Source organism: Medicago sativa, chromosome 6 (assembly GCF_051527215.1).
Source record: "Medicago sativa cultivar Bolivia chromosome 6, Bolivia_mono, whole genome shotgun sequence".
In the NCBI taxonomy this organism is placed as follows: domain Eukaryota; kingdom Viridiplantae; phylum Streptophyta; class Magnoliopsida; order Fabales; family Fabaceae; genus Medicago; species Medicago sativa.
In genome coordinates, this window is record NC_140754.1 from 40,639,876 (window position 1) to 40,652,599 (window position 12,724).

The 12,724-nt window shown below is 32.6% G+C and overlaps 2 protein-coding genes across 2 annotated transcripts; both read left to right on the top strand.

Annotated features, from left to right (window-relative positions):
* Nucleotides 1-525: 525 nt before the first annotated feature.
* On the top strand, nt 526-1,203 carry LOC146915137 (albumin-2-like). The gene has a single exon (XM_085721254.1). The coding sequence runs from the start codon at nt 526-528 to the stop codon at nt 1,201-1,203; it is 678 nt and encodes a 225-aa protein (XP_085577380.1).
* A 2,861-nt stretch (nt 1,204-4,064) lies between these two features.
* LOC146915138 (albumin-2-like) lies at nt 4,065-4,754 on the top strand. The gene has a single exon (XM_085721255.1). The coding sequence runs from the start codon at nt 4,065-4,067 to the stop codon at nt 4,752-4,754; it is 690 nt and encodes a 229-aa protein (XP_085577381.1).
* Nucleotides 4,755-12,724: the final 7,970 nt, after the last annotated feature.

The window sequence follows — 12,724 nt, forward strand, 5'->3', positions numbered from 1 at the left end:
AAAAGTCTTTGTTAATTTCGTTAGTTTTAATTTGCATTTCAAGAGAAGACTTTGTTATGTGCCTTAGTCATTCTTCTTAAAAAAAGTGCCTTAATCGGTCTTTAAAATCTATTGAACAATCCTTAAAAAAAAAAAATTATTGAACAAGTTGGATTTAACTAATGTAATTATATTAGTCCTCTCAAAAAAAATGTAATTATATTAGTGACTTAACAATTCTTTTAAATCTTTGTAAATGAGTTGCACTGGCAGCATGCTTAATTAAATGCATGATTGGCAAGAAGGATTTAATTTAAACTTTATAAAATCCTAGAAGCAAGGTCTTCAAAAATTTAAATTACCATCCATACCCTTTGAATAGCTTAGCTGTGTCCAAACGTGTTTTGGACATTATTTCAAGTTGAGTAGTTTGTGTTCACATTATTACCGATAACAATCCATCTATTTAAACAGAGGTTTTCACAAAACGAAAGAAAAACGTATTCATATCCCTTACTTTAAATTAAATAATCCTCCTAGTAGAAAATGGCAGGTCATACCGTTGGTGCTGCTTTCCGGTCATCTACCAGCCGTCAATGTTACATGTTCGTCAAAGATCAGTATGCGGTTATAGATTATTGTCCGGGATACCCTAAGAGTCGTGTTATTAGTGGGTCGGGCGATATTACTGATGGGTTTCCATCGCTTAGTGGAACTATATTTAAAAATGGAATAGATTGTGCCTTTGACATTGAAAACGACGAGGCATACATCTTCCTTGGAAATCAATGTGCCAAAATTAGGTACACACCACGTTCGGAAGCCAGAATTCTTAAAGGTCCTAAGCCAATTGGTGCCATGTTTGATTGTCTTGCAGGAACACGGTTTGAAGATGGAATAAACGCTGCAATTAGGTACGACAAGGGGAATTCGTCCGTTCTCTTTTTCAAGGGAGATCACACTGTCTTAGTAGACTACAACTTAAATTCTCGTGAGGGAACCGAAAAGATTATTCGTCGTTTTAATTGTTTGTATGGTACAGTGTTTGAGAGTGGAATTGACGCAGCTTTTACTTCTAACGTTTATCGTCAATTTTACATTTTCAAAGGAGAGCGCTGTGCGCGTATCGAATATTCCGATTACAACAATTCTGTTATTTTCGGAGGTAGAATTAAACGAATCAGTGATGAATGGCCTGCCCTTCATGACATGTTTGAAGAATAAATCTAATTGTACGTGACTTCTATAAAAAAGAGAGTTAGTGATCAGGTTTAGTGAGGAAAAAATGAAATATTTCTCTTATTTTCTTGTCACGAAATGTGATGATAGAATTTAAGATGGAGATTTCACATTTTCTTCCTAAACCGTCTTCATTAATTTAATTTTTCTTTTCTTGTGTACATGAGCACAATTTATGTTCATGATTGTGGAAAATAAGTGTGGAAGGCTGCTAGTGGATGTGGCTAACTCTCTTGTGGTTGTTTTCTTGTGTTGTTAACGTTTATTTTCTGCACGTACGTGCATGAGTATTTGCTTCCTTTTCTATGTAAGAATAAATGTGATTATGAAAAATTCATTATTTCACAATTCACATTAGTTGGATGTTTCTATTTATCAATGAAAGCTCATTCTTGAGTTGTCAATTTCATCATTTCACATATCATCTAGTTCGAGGTATCTTCTACCTTTAAGGCTCTGGATTTTCTGGCTTTCATTTTTTCTATTAAAGAAATGAATTTATTTTGATTGTTTGAAGGTTTCTTGTCCTCATTTTACCTTAAAGGATATGGTTAAACAACGCATAAGTTTTTAAAATTCAAAAACAGGATTCAAACCAATTTTTCTTGTGTTCTTCTCCCACCTTTAGTCAGTATCAGAGCTCTAGTCTCTTGACTGACCACTTAACTGTATAAGAGTAAAAATCATGTTTATTGTGGAAGAACTCTCGAGTAATGAATTTATTTGATCTGATTGAAGGTGCCTTCTAATGAACTATTAATGAAAAAAAAAAAATAGTTATTCAAATTTTAGAATATTCAAGTTTTTAGCATTCTTAGTAACTTTTACCGTTCGCATCTTTTTTTTTTTGGTGTACAATTTGTTGAATAATTTTCAATTGGACATATTTAGGAAAACACTCACACTTTCACGTACAAACACACACTTCACGTGGATGAAACTTACACACACTATGATCAAAGAGAGCGAAAGCTCTAAAACCTTGGTTTTGCAACATGAGAAATGTTAGAAACCCACTCTCGTACCAGTAAAATCTATGTAGGTCTCACCACTTTATGTGGGATCTATTTTCAATGTGTGAGACACACACTAATTTCATCCAATAGGGAGAGAGTGTTCGTAACACTACTCTATGCAACATACTTCCTCTCATCATCTAAATATGTACTTATACAACTTACTAAATGGGATTGCAAGCAACTAACTAGTCCCAATACCACATAACTACCTCAATTCGTTAAGTTGCTTGTACTCAAAGCATATAACTAACTTTGTTAGTTAGTTAATTACTTGTACGACAAGTAACTAAATCGTCACTACTAGAAAACATCATTTCATCCTCCATTTTTGGCTTTGTTCCGCAACACTTACGCTAGTGTCTGTTTAGAGTCGGCTTAACCCAAGATAACCACCCAATGCATTCTTTTTAAGTTTACTTGATTTTATCTCATTAAATTTTTCAGGTAAGATTAACATTAGACTAAAATTAAGATTAACGTTTGATATATTTTTAACAAAGCAAAAATCATCGTGACTTGTAGTGCACATATAAACATATTCTTTATTTTTTTAAAAGGGCGCAAACCTGTTTGTCATGATTGGTAGTCTTCAGGGAATAATAATTTAGTTTTGAATGTGACATTTTTTTCTAATTTTTTTTATTATTATTTTGATTCCTAACAAACTACAAGAGAAGACTTTGTTAATTTCCTTAGTTTTAATTTTCCAATTAGCATTTCAGGAGCCCTCGGAAAGTAATTCCAAGAGAAGACTTTTTTAAGTGCCTTAATCATTCTTTTAAATCTTTGTGAATTGTTTGCACTCACCTGGCAGCATGCTTAAATGCATAATCAGCAAGAAGGAATTATCAAACAATCCTAGAAGCATGGTCTTAAAAAATTATAATCACCATCTATAACCTTTGAAGATGATAGCAGTTCAGGTTGTGTTCACATTACCGGTAACATCTATTTAAAATAAATAATCCTCCAATAAGAAAATGTCAGATCATACCGTTGGTGCTGCATTCCGGATATCACCTACTAGATAACAATGTTACATTTCGTGAAAAAACAGTACATGGTTTTAGATTATGCTCCAGCATGTACGGAGAAAGATATTATTATTGGGCCGGGCGGTATTACTGATAGGTTTCCATTGCTTGAAGGAACACCGTTTGAAAATGGAATAGATTGTGCTTTTACATTGAAAACAATGTGGCATTCAATTTTCTGGAATCAAATGTGCCAATATCAAACATACTCCCATGTTCAGGCGCCAAAATACCTATAGCTCATAATATATTTCAATCTTTAAGATGTTTCCTTGTCTCGAGAAACATTGTATGAACATGGAATTGATGCTGCAGTTAGGTACAAGGATAATTGCTTTGTTATCCTATTCAAAGGAGTTCACATTGTCTTACTAAACTACGCCTCAAAGTCTCGTGAGGGAACCAATAAGATTTCTATTGTCTTGAGGGAATAATAATTTGGTTTTGAATGCGCAAATTGCTATTTTTTTTTTTATTCCTAACTAACTCCAAGAGAAGACTTTGTTAATTTCCTTAGTTTTATAAGGCCAATTTGCATTTCAGGATTTTCGTAGCCCTCCGAAGTCTAACTTCTAGAGAAGACTTTGTTAAGTGCCTTAATTATTATTTAAAATATTTGTTAATTAGTTGCACTCAAGTGGAAGCATTATCATCTGGCAGCACGATTAAATGCATGATCTGGCAAGAAGGAATTATACTTTAAACAATCCTATTTAAACAGAGGCTCTCAGAAACTGAAAGAAAAACATATTCATATCCCATACCTTAAAATAAATAATCCTCCAATCAGAAAATGTCTCATCATACCGTTGGTGCTGCATTCCGGTCACCTACCAGAAATCAATGTTACATTTTCGTGAAAAAACAGTATGTGGTTTTAGATTATGCTCCAGCAGGTGAGGAGAAAGATATTATTAGTGGGCCGAGCGATATTACTGATGGGTTTCCTTGTCCCGTGGGTAAACCGTTTGATCATGGAATAGATTGTGCCTTTGACATTGAAAATATTAATGAGGCATTCATCTTCGCTGGAAACAAATGTGCCAAAATCAAACATTCTCCACGTTCAGACGCAGAGATACTTTTAAGTCCTATTCCAATTGCTGACATGTTTCCTTGTCTTGAGAAAACACCGTTTGCACATGGAATAGATGCTGCAATTAGGTACAGGGATAATTGGTCTGTTATCCTATTTAAAGATGCTCACAGTGTCTTGCTGAACTATGACAAAAAGATTTGTGAGGGAACCGAAAAGATTACTCGTCGTTTTGGTTGTTTGTATGGTACAGTGTTTGAGAGTGGAATTGATGCGGCTTTTACTTCTCACATTAATCGTCAATTTTACATTTTCAAAGGAGAACGCTGTGCGCGTATCGATTATGCCTCAAACAGCCATCATGGTGACTTTATTTTTGGAAATAGAATAAAACCAATCAGTGAAGAATGGCCTGCTATTCATGAAATGTTTGAAGAAGAGAATTAGTGATCAGCTTTAGTGACGAAAAAATGAAATATTTCTCTTATTTTCTTGTCACGTGGCAAAATTAAAGATGGAGATTTCATATTTTCTTCCTAAACCTTTTCAGTAATTTAATTTTTCTTTTGGTGCGTACATGACCACAATATATGTTCATGATTGTGGAAATAAGTGTGGAAGGCAGCTAGTTGATGTGGCATGCTCCATCTCTTGTGGTTGTTTTCTTGTGTTCTTGAAGTTTACTTTCAGCACGTCGATATTAGATGTGGATGGTTGTTTGCTTCCTTTTCTATGTAATAATAAATGTGATTGTGAAGATTCATTATTTCACATTAGTTGAATGTTTCTATTTATCAATGAAAGCTCATTCTTGAGTTGTCAATTTCATCATTTCGTATATCATCTATTTTGAGGTATCTTCTACCTTTAAGGCTCTGGATTTTCTGGCTTTCCCTTTTTCTTTTAAAGCAATCAATTTATTTGGATTGTTTGAAGGTTCCTCGTCCTCATTTTGCCTTAAAGGAAACGGTTAAACACAGTGCAAAAGTTTTTAAAATTAAAAAACATGATTCAAACCATCCTTTCTTGTATTCTTCTACGACCTTCGGTTAGTATCAGACCTCTAGTTTCTTGACTGACCCCTTAACTGTGATAGAGCAAAAATCATGTTTATTGTGGAAGAACTCTCAAGTAATGAATTTATTTGATCTGATTGAAGGTGCCTTCTAATGTACTATTAATGAAAAAAATAGTTATTCAAATTTTAGAATCTTCAAGTTTTTAGCATCTTTAGTGGTTCTTACCGTTCACCTCCCTTTTTTTTTTGGTATGCAATTTGTTGAATAATTTTCAATTGGACATATTTAGGAAAACACACACTTTCACGTACAAACACACAACACACACCCACAATTCATTTAAGAAAAGAGAAAAATTGAAGAAAGAAAGAAAGAAAAGAAAAAAAAGAGAGAGAAACCTAGAGAGATGCTAGAGAAAGGAAAAAGAAGAGTTTTGAAGAGAAGAGGAATTAAGAGAGAAAAATGCAGAGGAACTTGATGTTGACGAAACTTACACACACTATGATCAAAGAGAGAGGAAACTCAAAAATATTGGTTTTACAACATGAGAAATGCTAGAAACATTTTCTTTTTAACACTCTAATTAATACCCACTTTCCTACCGGTGAAATCCAAGTAGGTCTCATCATTTTATGTGGAATCCATTTCCAATATGTGAGACCCACATTGGTTTCATCCACCAGGGAGTGGAATGTTAGAAAGAGAGTGTTCATAACACTCATCTATGCAACATACTTCCTCTCATATGTACTTATACAACTTAGTAAATGGGCTTGCAAGCAACTAACTAGTCCCAATACCATATAACTACCTCAATTCGTTAAGTTGCTTGTACTCCAAGAATATTAACTAACTTCGTTAGTTAGTTAATTACTTGCACTACAAGTAACTAAATCGTCACTATAATCACCATCTATACCCTTTGAAGAGGATAGTTGTTCAGGTTATGTCACATTACCTGCAACATCTATATTTAAGCAGAAGCTCTCACAAACTGAAAGCAAAACGTATTCATATCTCTTAATTTAAAATAAATAATCCTCCAATAAGAAAATGTCACATCATACGTTGGTTTTAGATTATGCTCTGGCAGGTAAGGAGAAAGATATTATTACTGGGCCAGGCGATATTACTGATGGGTTTCTGTCGCTTGCAGGAACTGTTAGAAAATTTTGTTTTCTAAGTATTGGTCTTCCATTAATATATAAAATTTAACATTTGGTTGAATGGTATATATTCCATGTAAATGCATGAGTCTGAAACTAAGTCTTTGATACCACATGGTTGCAGTGAACCCGTATCTGAAAAAAATTTGGTTTCATGAGTTCGAGGCCGGAAGAAACTCAAGAAGATACGAGAAATATTTGTATATTCATTGTATGTTTCAAGTACAAGGTAGTCGTCCTATTTATATTATAGGATTGAGACAAAGAAACACAAACTATAATTACACATAACATAATTAATTACAATAAGTAGATATTTATAATAAATCTTAACATCCCCCTCAAACTCAAGTGGGCAAAGCTTCAACCAACTTGATTTTGGACACTAAAATGCGGAAACATCCAAGAGAATGAGGTTTTATGAACAAATCAGCCGGTTTACCAAAAGTGTCAATGGAGATAAGATGAAGTTCACCACAGATAAGATGATGACGAATGAAGTGACAATCAATTTCAATATTTTGGTTCGCTCGTGGAAAACATCGTTAAGGAAAATTTGAATGGAACTTCGATTGTCACAATATAGATAAGTTGGTGAAGATTATGATGTCTCTAACAAGATGAATTGTTAACAATATGAACAACGTATGAAATATTTGGCTGAGTAACAGTGAGGTATATCAGACTACCTATAAGCTGCCAATAAAGAGTAGCAGCATTAAGTGAAGTACCATCTTGAGGACTAAATCATAAGTTTGGTTTAAGAGGAGTGTTCAATTTTACTATCACTAAGAACTGCTCGAGAGACAAGATCAGAATCATACTTAGCCTGTGAGAGACATAAGCCGTTACTCGAAAGTAATTTAATGGTCGAAGATCCTTAATCCTAAAATGTTGACACAAGAATTTCTTAAGCTCTTTAGTTCCGACAGAATCATCTCAAGTGATTATCATGTCATCAACATAAAGAAGCAAGACAACAGTGCCATTATCAATTTTTCGAGTATAGAGAGCTGAATCATGACCACTAAAAGAGAAAATCAATTGGGTGATAGTCTTGTGAACCTTAGCAAACCAAGCTCTAGGACCTTGTTTGAGATCATAAAGAGCCTTAAGAAGGGGACATACTTTATTTTTTTGACAAGTATATCCTGGATGAGGATGCATGTAAACCTCTTCTTCTAACTCGCCATTGAGGAATGTAGTTTTAACATCCATTTGAGTGAGTCTCCATTGAAGTAGATATAATAGTCACAAGGAAGGGGGTTTGAATTGTGACCCTTTTAAAATTTAATCATGTACTTAAAAATGATTCTCAAATTGAAACTTGGAATGGTTAAATTAAAACAGACTTTAGAATTTCTGAAGTGTTAGTGTAAAAAAAATATTAAATGTAAATGATTGTGTGTTGTATAACACCCTAAACCCAATATGCATTAAATCATGCAAATAATTCAATTAAATCAAAAGAGCTCAAGATGTCACCACTTCGTTTTTTCAAAACATGCATAATTTCAATTTCATAAAACTTGCAGAGGAAAATCATCATGCATAATAACTCATCAACATGTAATAATCCTCAAATAGATGAGTAATTAAAACTCAACACCATAACTCAGGTTTCAAATACATAACCATAATCTCATCAAGTAAAATTCAACAACGGATAAATGACAATAAACATAAATGTCTGACACCCTAATCAGAGCCTAACTAGACTTTGAGCAAAAGGTAAAAGAGGTAGCTCCAAAAGCAGTCCTCGAGTACTCACAAGCAAAGCAGACCCAGTTCTACACGCCGTCTACCCATTCATACAAATAATAATAAAATAGCATTCAAGGATTTAAAGTATTACACATATACATACTCATCATTCCTAGAATACTAACATCATATGAATGTCATCTTAAATTCAATCATAGCATATAAATTCTCAATTCAACATCATAGTCAAGTAAACATGTGCATACACATTTCCACATCAAAAGGTCCCCACATCACCAACTAACATCACAATTTCAATTGGACACATTGGTAAATATGGACTTTCAGCACAACTTTTCCGAATTTAAAATGAAAACTGGTATTGATCGGTACAGAATTGGTCTTAGGCGTAAACATGAAAGTTTTAGATAATTTTGTTAGATTTCTAGTGGCTTTGGTTTGATGTGAAAATGATGTTTGGTCTTTAAGTTATGATGAAAATACTACAGGGAGGTCTTTGCGAAATTGTACAGTGACAGCATTCTCTGTTTCATGTTTTTGCGTTTTGTTCATATGTTTCTGTTTTGAATTGATCTTTGTTGTAAACATGAAAGTTGTTGATATTTGTGATATCTTTCCAGTAGCTTTTGTTTGACATGAAAATATGTTGTGCATAATTTATTATGTTTTTACAAAGATACATAGTGAATTATTGTTGATGTTTAAATACGATGTTATATGAAGTTGTTTATGATTGATGAATATGATGTTTTAAGATGTTGTTTATTATCATTTGATATTGTTATATTATGATATGACATGAATTATTTATGTGATCCATATGTTGTCAAGATGCTAAGATGTTAAGACGTTAAGATGATAAGAGTTGTTAAGTCGTCGAGTCGTTATGAAGTCATCAAGTTGTTAAGATGTTATGTTGTCAAGATGTCAAGATGTTAGGATGTCATAGATGTTCATGAAGTTGTCTAAGTTGTACGAAAGTTATGTCGTTGCATTAAAGTTGTGTCGTTGCATAGTCAGAGATGGGGGCTTAATGCCCGACAGGTTCTTTATGACCTTAGCGATGGGGGCTTAATGCTCGACAGGTTCTTTATGACCTTAGCGATAGGGGCTTAATGCCCGACAGGTCCAAATATGACCTTAGCGAAGGGGGCTTAATGCCCTGGTGGTACCACATACATGTTGAAGTTGTCTAAGTTGTTGTTGAAGTTGTCTAAGTTGTTGTTGAAGTTGTTGTTGCATTGTAGAGTCGTCATAACTTATATTTAATTATGATTTAATGATGATGATGTTTGACGATGATGTTGTTCATGTTTGATGATGATGTTTGATTTTGATGATGATGTTTGACGATGATGTTGTTCATGTTTGACGATGATGTTGTTTAGGATTGATGATGATGTTGATTATGATTTGTTTATGATGGTTGAATATGAAGTTGTTATGATAAGATGCTATGTGATTTATGATATGCTGATATGTGAATATGATAAGATGTTATACGTTTACTAATGATGATGCATGATGATTCCTCGTGATTATATTTAAGATGGATTGTTTGTGATTATGTTTATGGTTGATATATAATGTTATGAGATGGTTATGAATAGTACTTGATGTTATATGATGTTGTTTATGTCTATGCTTATGATGCTATGATTAAAAGGATATATGATAATGCTTATGACTAATATTTGTAGATATGTGATGATATTTATATGATGATATAATATGAAGTATATGACTAATGTAGGAAGAATAATGATACTAGTTAAGGAAGTTTAAGTTGCTAGATATGATTAATGAATTATAGGATGTTTAAGTTGTTGAATGTACATTACATGATTTATATGCTTTATATTATTGTTTGAGAAATATCACCCCTCTGCTTGGAAATGTTGCTCTTCGTATGGGTAACTTGCAGGTAATCAAGATTAGAGGCATCGTGAGTGGACTCCTCACATGTGTGTCTAGGTGCTCTGATACGTAACGGGATGGGATTATGTCTTCTATTTTTATTCCTTACGTATTACTTATGGATTTTTATGAATAAATGTTGAACAAGACTTATGAGATTTTATGTTGAGGCCCTTGTGCCAAAGATTTATTTAAGTTGTTGAAATTATTCCGTTGCGAAGTTTAAAATAATATGATATTGGATTTTGAAGGATAAATATTTATTTATTCAGTTTATGTTTTTAGAAAAAGAATGCGACATTCCGTTTAAGTTGAATTACTCTGATTTTTATTATGAAATTCTTATGTTGGGAAAACGGGGTGTTACAATGTGGCTTGCTGACTGTGTATTTGTTTTTTTTTTAATTTTTAATTTCCACGTGGCACACATAATAATTATTTAAAAAAAATAATACTAAATATCTGAAATACCTAAAGTACCCCTAATGCTTAATAAAATAAGAAATTTTTCCAGAAAATATAAAAAAAAATTGAAAAAAAAGTAATATTATCTAATTGTTTTATTTTGAAAATTAAGTTCCATAATTTTCTTTTATAAAATTATATGAACCTTTTTTTCTAATTTTTTAATTTCGAAAAATATTTTGTAAAAATTATGGAATAAAATTTTCAAAAAAAATCTTAAATTAAGATTTTGACAATTAAAATAAAATAGAATTTTGGATTGTATAATTTTTCAAATTTTATTTTCATATTATAATTGGAATTCAAAAAAAAATTATTTCCAGATTTTAAAAAATTAAAATATTTTACAGAATTTTTATTTTTTGTTGAAAAAATAAAAATAAAAAAATTTATTTCAAAAAAAAATCTGAACTTTTTTTAATTTCGATTTTGTTTTCTATTTTCTATTTTTTATTTTAATAATTAAAAATTCAATTTCTTCTCTCTTCTCTTTTTCTTCAGCAACTTTCTTCTTCTTCCCAACAACATTCTTCATATTTTCATCAAACTCAATCCCCAAATTTTTTACCTCATCAGCTTCTTCCCTCTATCTCATCTTCTCTTTCAAGAACACAACACAACATAGCTAACACCACACAACAAAAACAACAACAACAACCCACAATAACACAATTCCCTCACTTTTCCTCTCAAATCCAAAAACACAAACCACAACAGCAACAAACACAAACCCAGGAATAGAAATGCTTTTTTCCTCTCAAATCACGGCAACAACAACAACCCACAACAACAACACGCAACAACGACAAATTTCCCTCAAAAAATTAGCCGCCGCCGCCAAACAACTGTCAAACAAAATTCGCGTTTGGGTTCGTTCTCCGGCAAACAACTGTAACACCCCCGTTTCCCAACATAAAAATTTCTTAATAAAATTAGAGTAAATCATCTCAAACGGAATGTCACATTTCATAAAAATCATAAATGGATTAAATAAATATTTATCCGTCAAAAATATAACCACATAATCTTTAAAATCTCGCAGCGGAGTTATTTCAACGTCATAAATAGTCTTTGGCACTAAGGTCTCATTATAAAAGTCTCATAAATAGTCTAAGACATCATAATTATTTCAATTCAACAGCTTCATTAAAAATCTCATAAAACAATACGTAAAGAATAGGAAAACAATGTCAAAACTCCCATCCCGTTACGTATCACCACCTAAAGACACAATGTGAGGAGTCCATTCACGACCACGCCTAGTCTTGATTAACTGCAAGTTACCCATATGAAGAGCAACATTTTCAAGCAGAAGGGGTGAGATTTCTCAAACAATAGTATTAAGTAGGTAACTCATTAATTACATTTAACAACATAAACTTCATATAATTCAACAATTATACTCGAATACATAATTATCATCAATTCATCTTAGCAATATATCATCATATAACAGTCATAATCATCGTCACATATCACATATTCATAGACATCATCACCTATCTTCTATTAGTAAACATAACATCATCACATATCGTCTTAATCATATTTCGTCATTAGTCACTTCGTTAAAACATCACAACTTAACATCCTGACTCAACAATGCATCTAAACTTTACTATGCAACTCTTAACATCTTAAAACGTCTTGAATCATCATGAAATGCAAATGCATGTGGTACCAATCTAGGGCATAAGCCCTCGTCGCTTATTGATAGAGCCAAACCGCAAGTGCACGGTCTATCGAAGTAATAGTAGTAAAAGAGTATCGTTCCGCTAGGGAGTTATGAATTCAATTAACTTTTAGAGAATGATTAGAAAAGAAGAAAGATTATAAAAAGGGAGGTTTAGTTGCTGAAGGTAAATAACAATAATAATAAATAAAGAGCCTTGGGATTATTGGTTCGTCATAACAACGAATCTCTTCACAAGCAAGCCTTAAACTTATAATTATGCGTTAATCTTAATTTCTAAGGACAAGTTTCTCTTTAGCATATCACAGCTTCTCTCGAAGTCAGTGAGTGTATCCCTCCAACAACCACACCTATTCTCATGGGTGATTGCCTTTGGGACCCTTGAAGATCGAAACTTTATGTGTCCCAAGGTTTGCTAGACTATTCTCATGT

Coding starts and splice junctions, on each gene's coding strand:
- LOC146915137 (XM_085721254.1), top strand. CDS start 526: ATGGCAGGTCATACCGTTGGTGCTGCTTTCCGGTCATCTACCAGCCGT.
- LOC146915138 (XM_085721255.1), top strand. CDS start 4,065: ATGTCTCATCATACCGTTGGTGCTGCATTCCGGTCACCTACCAGAAAT.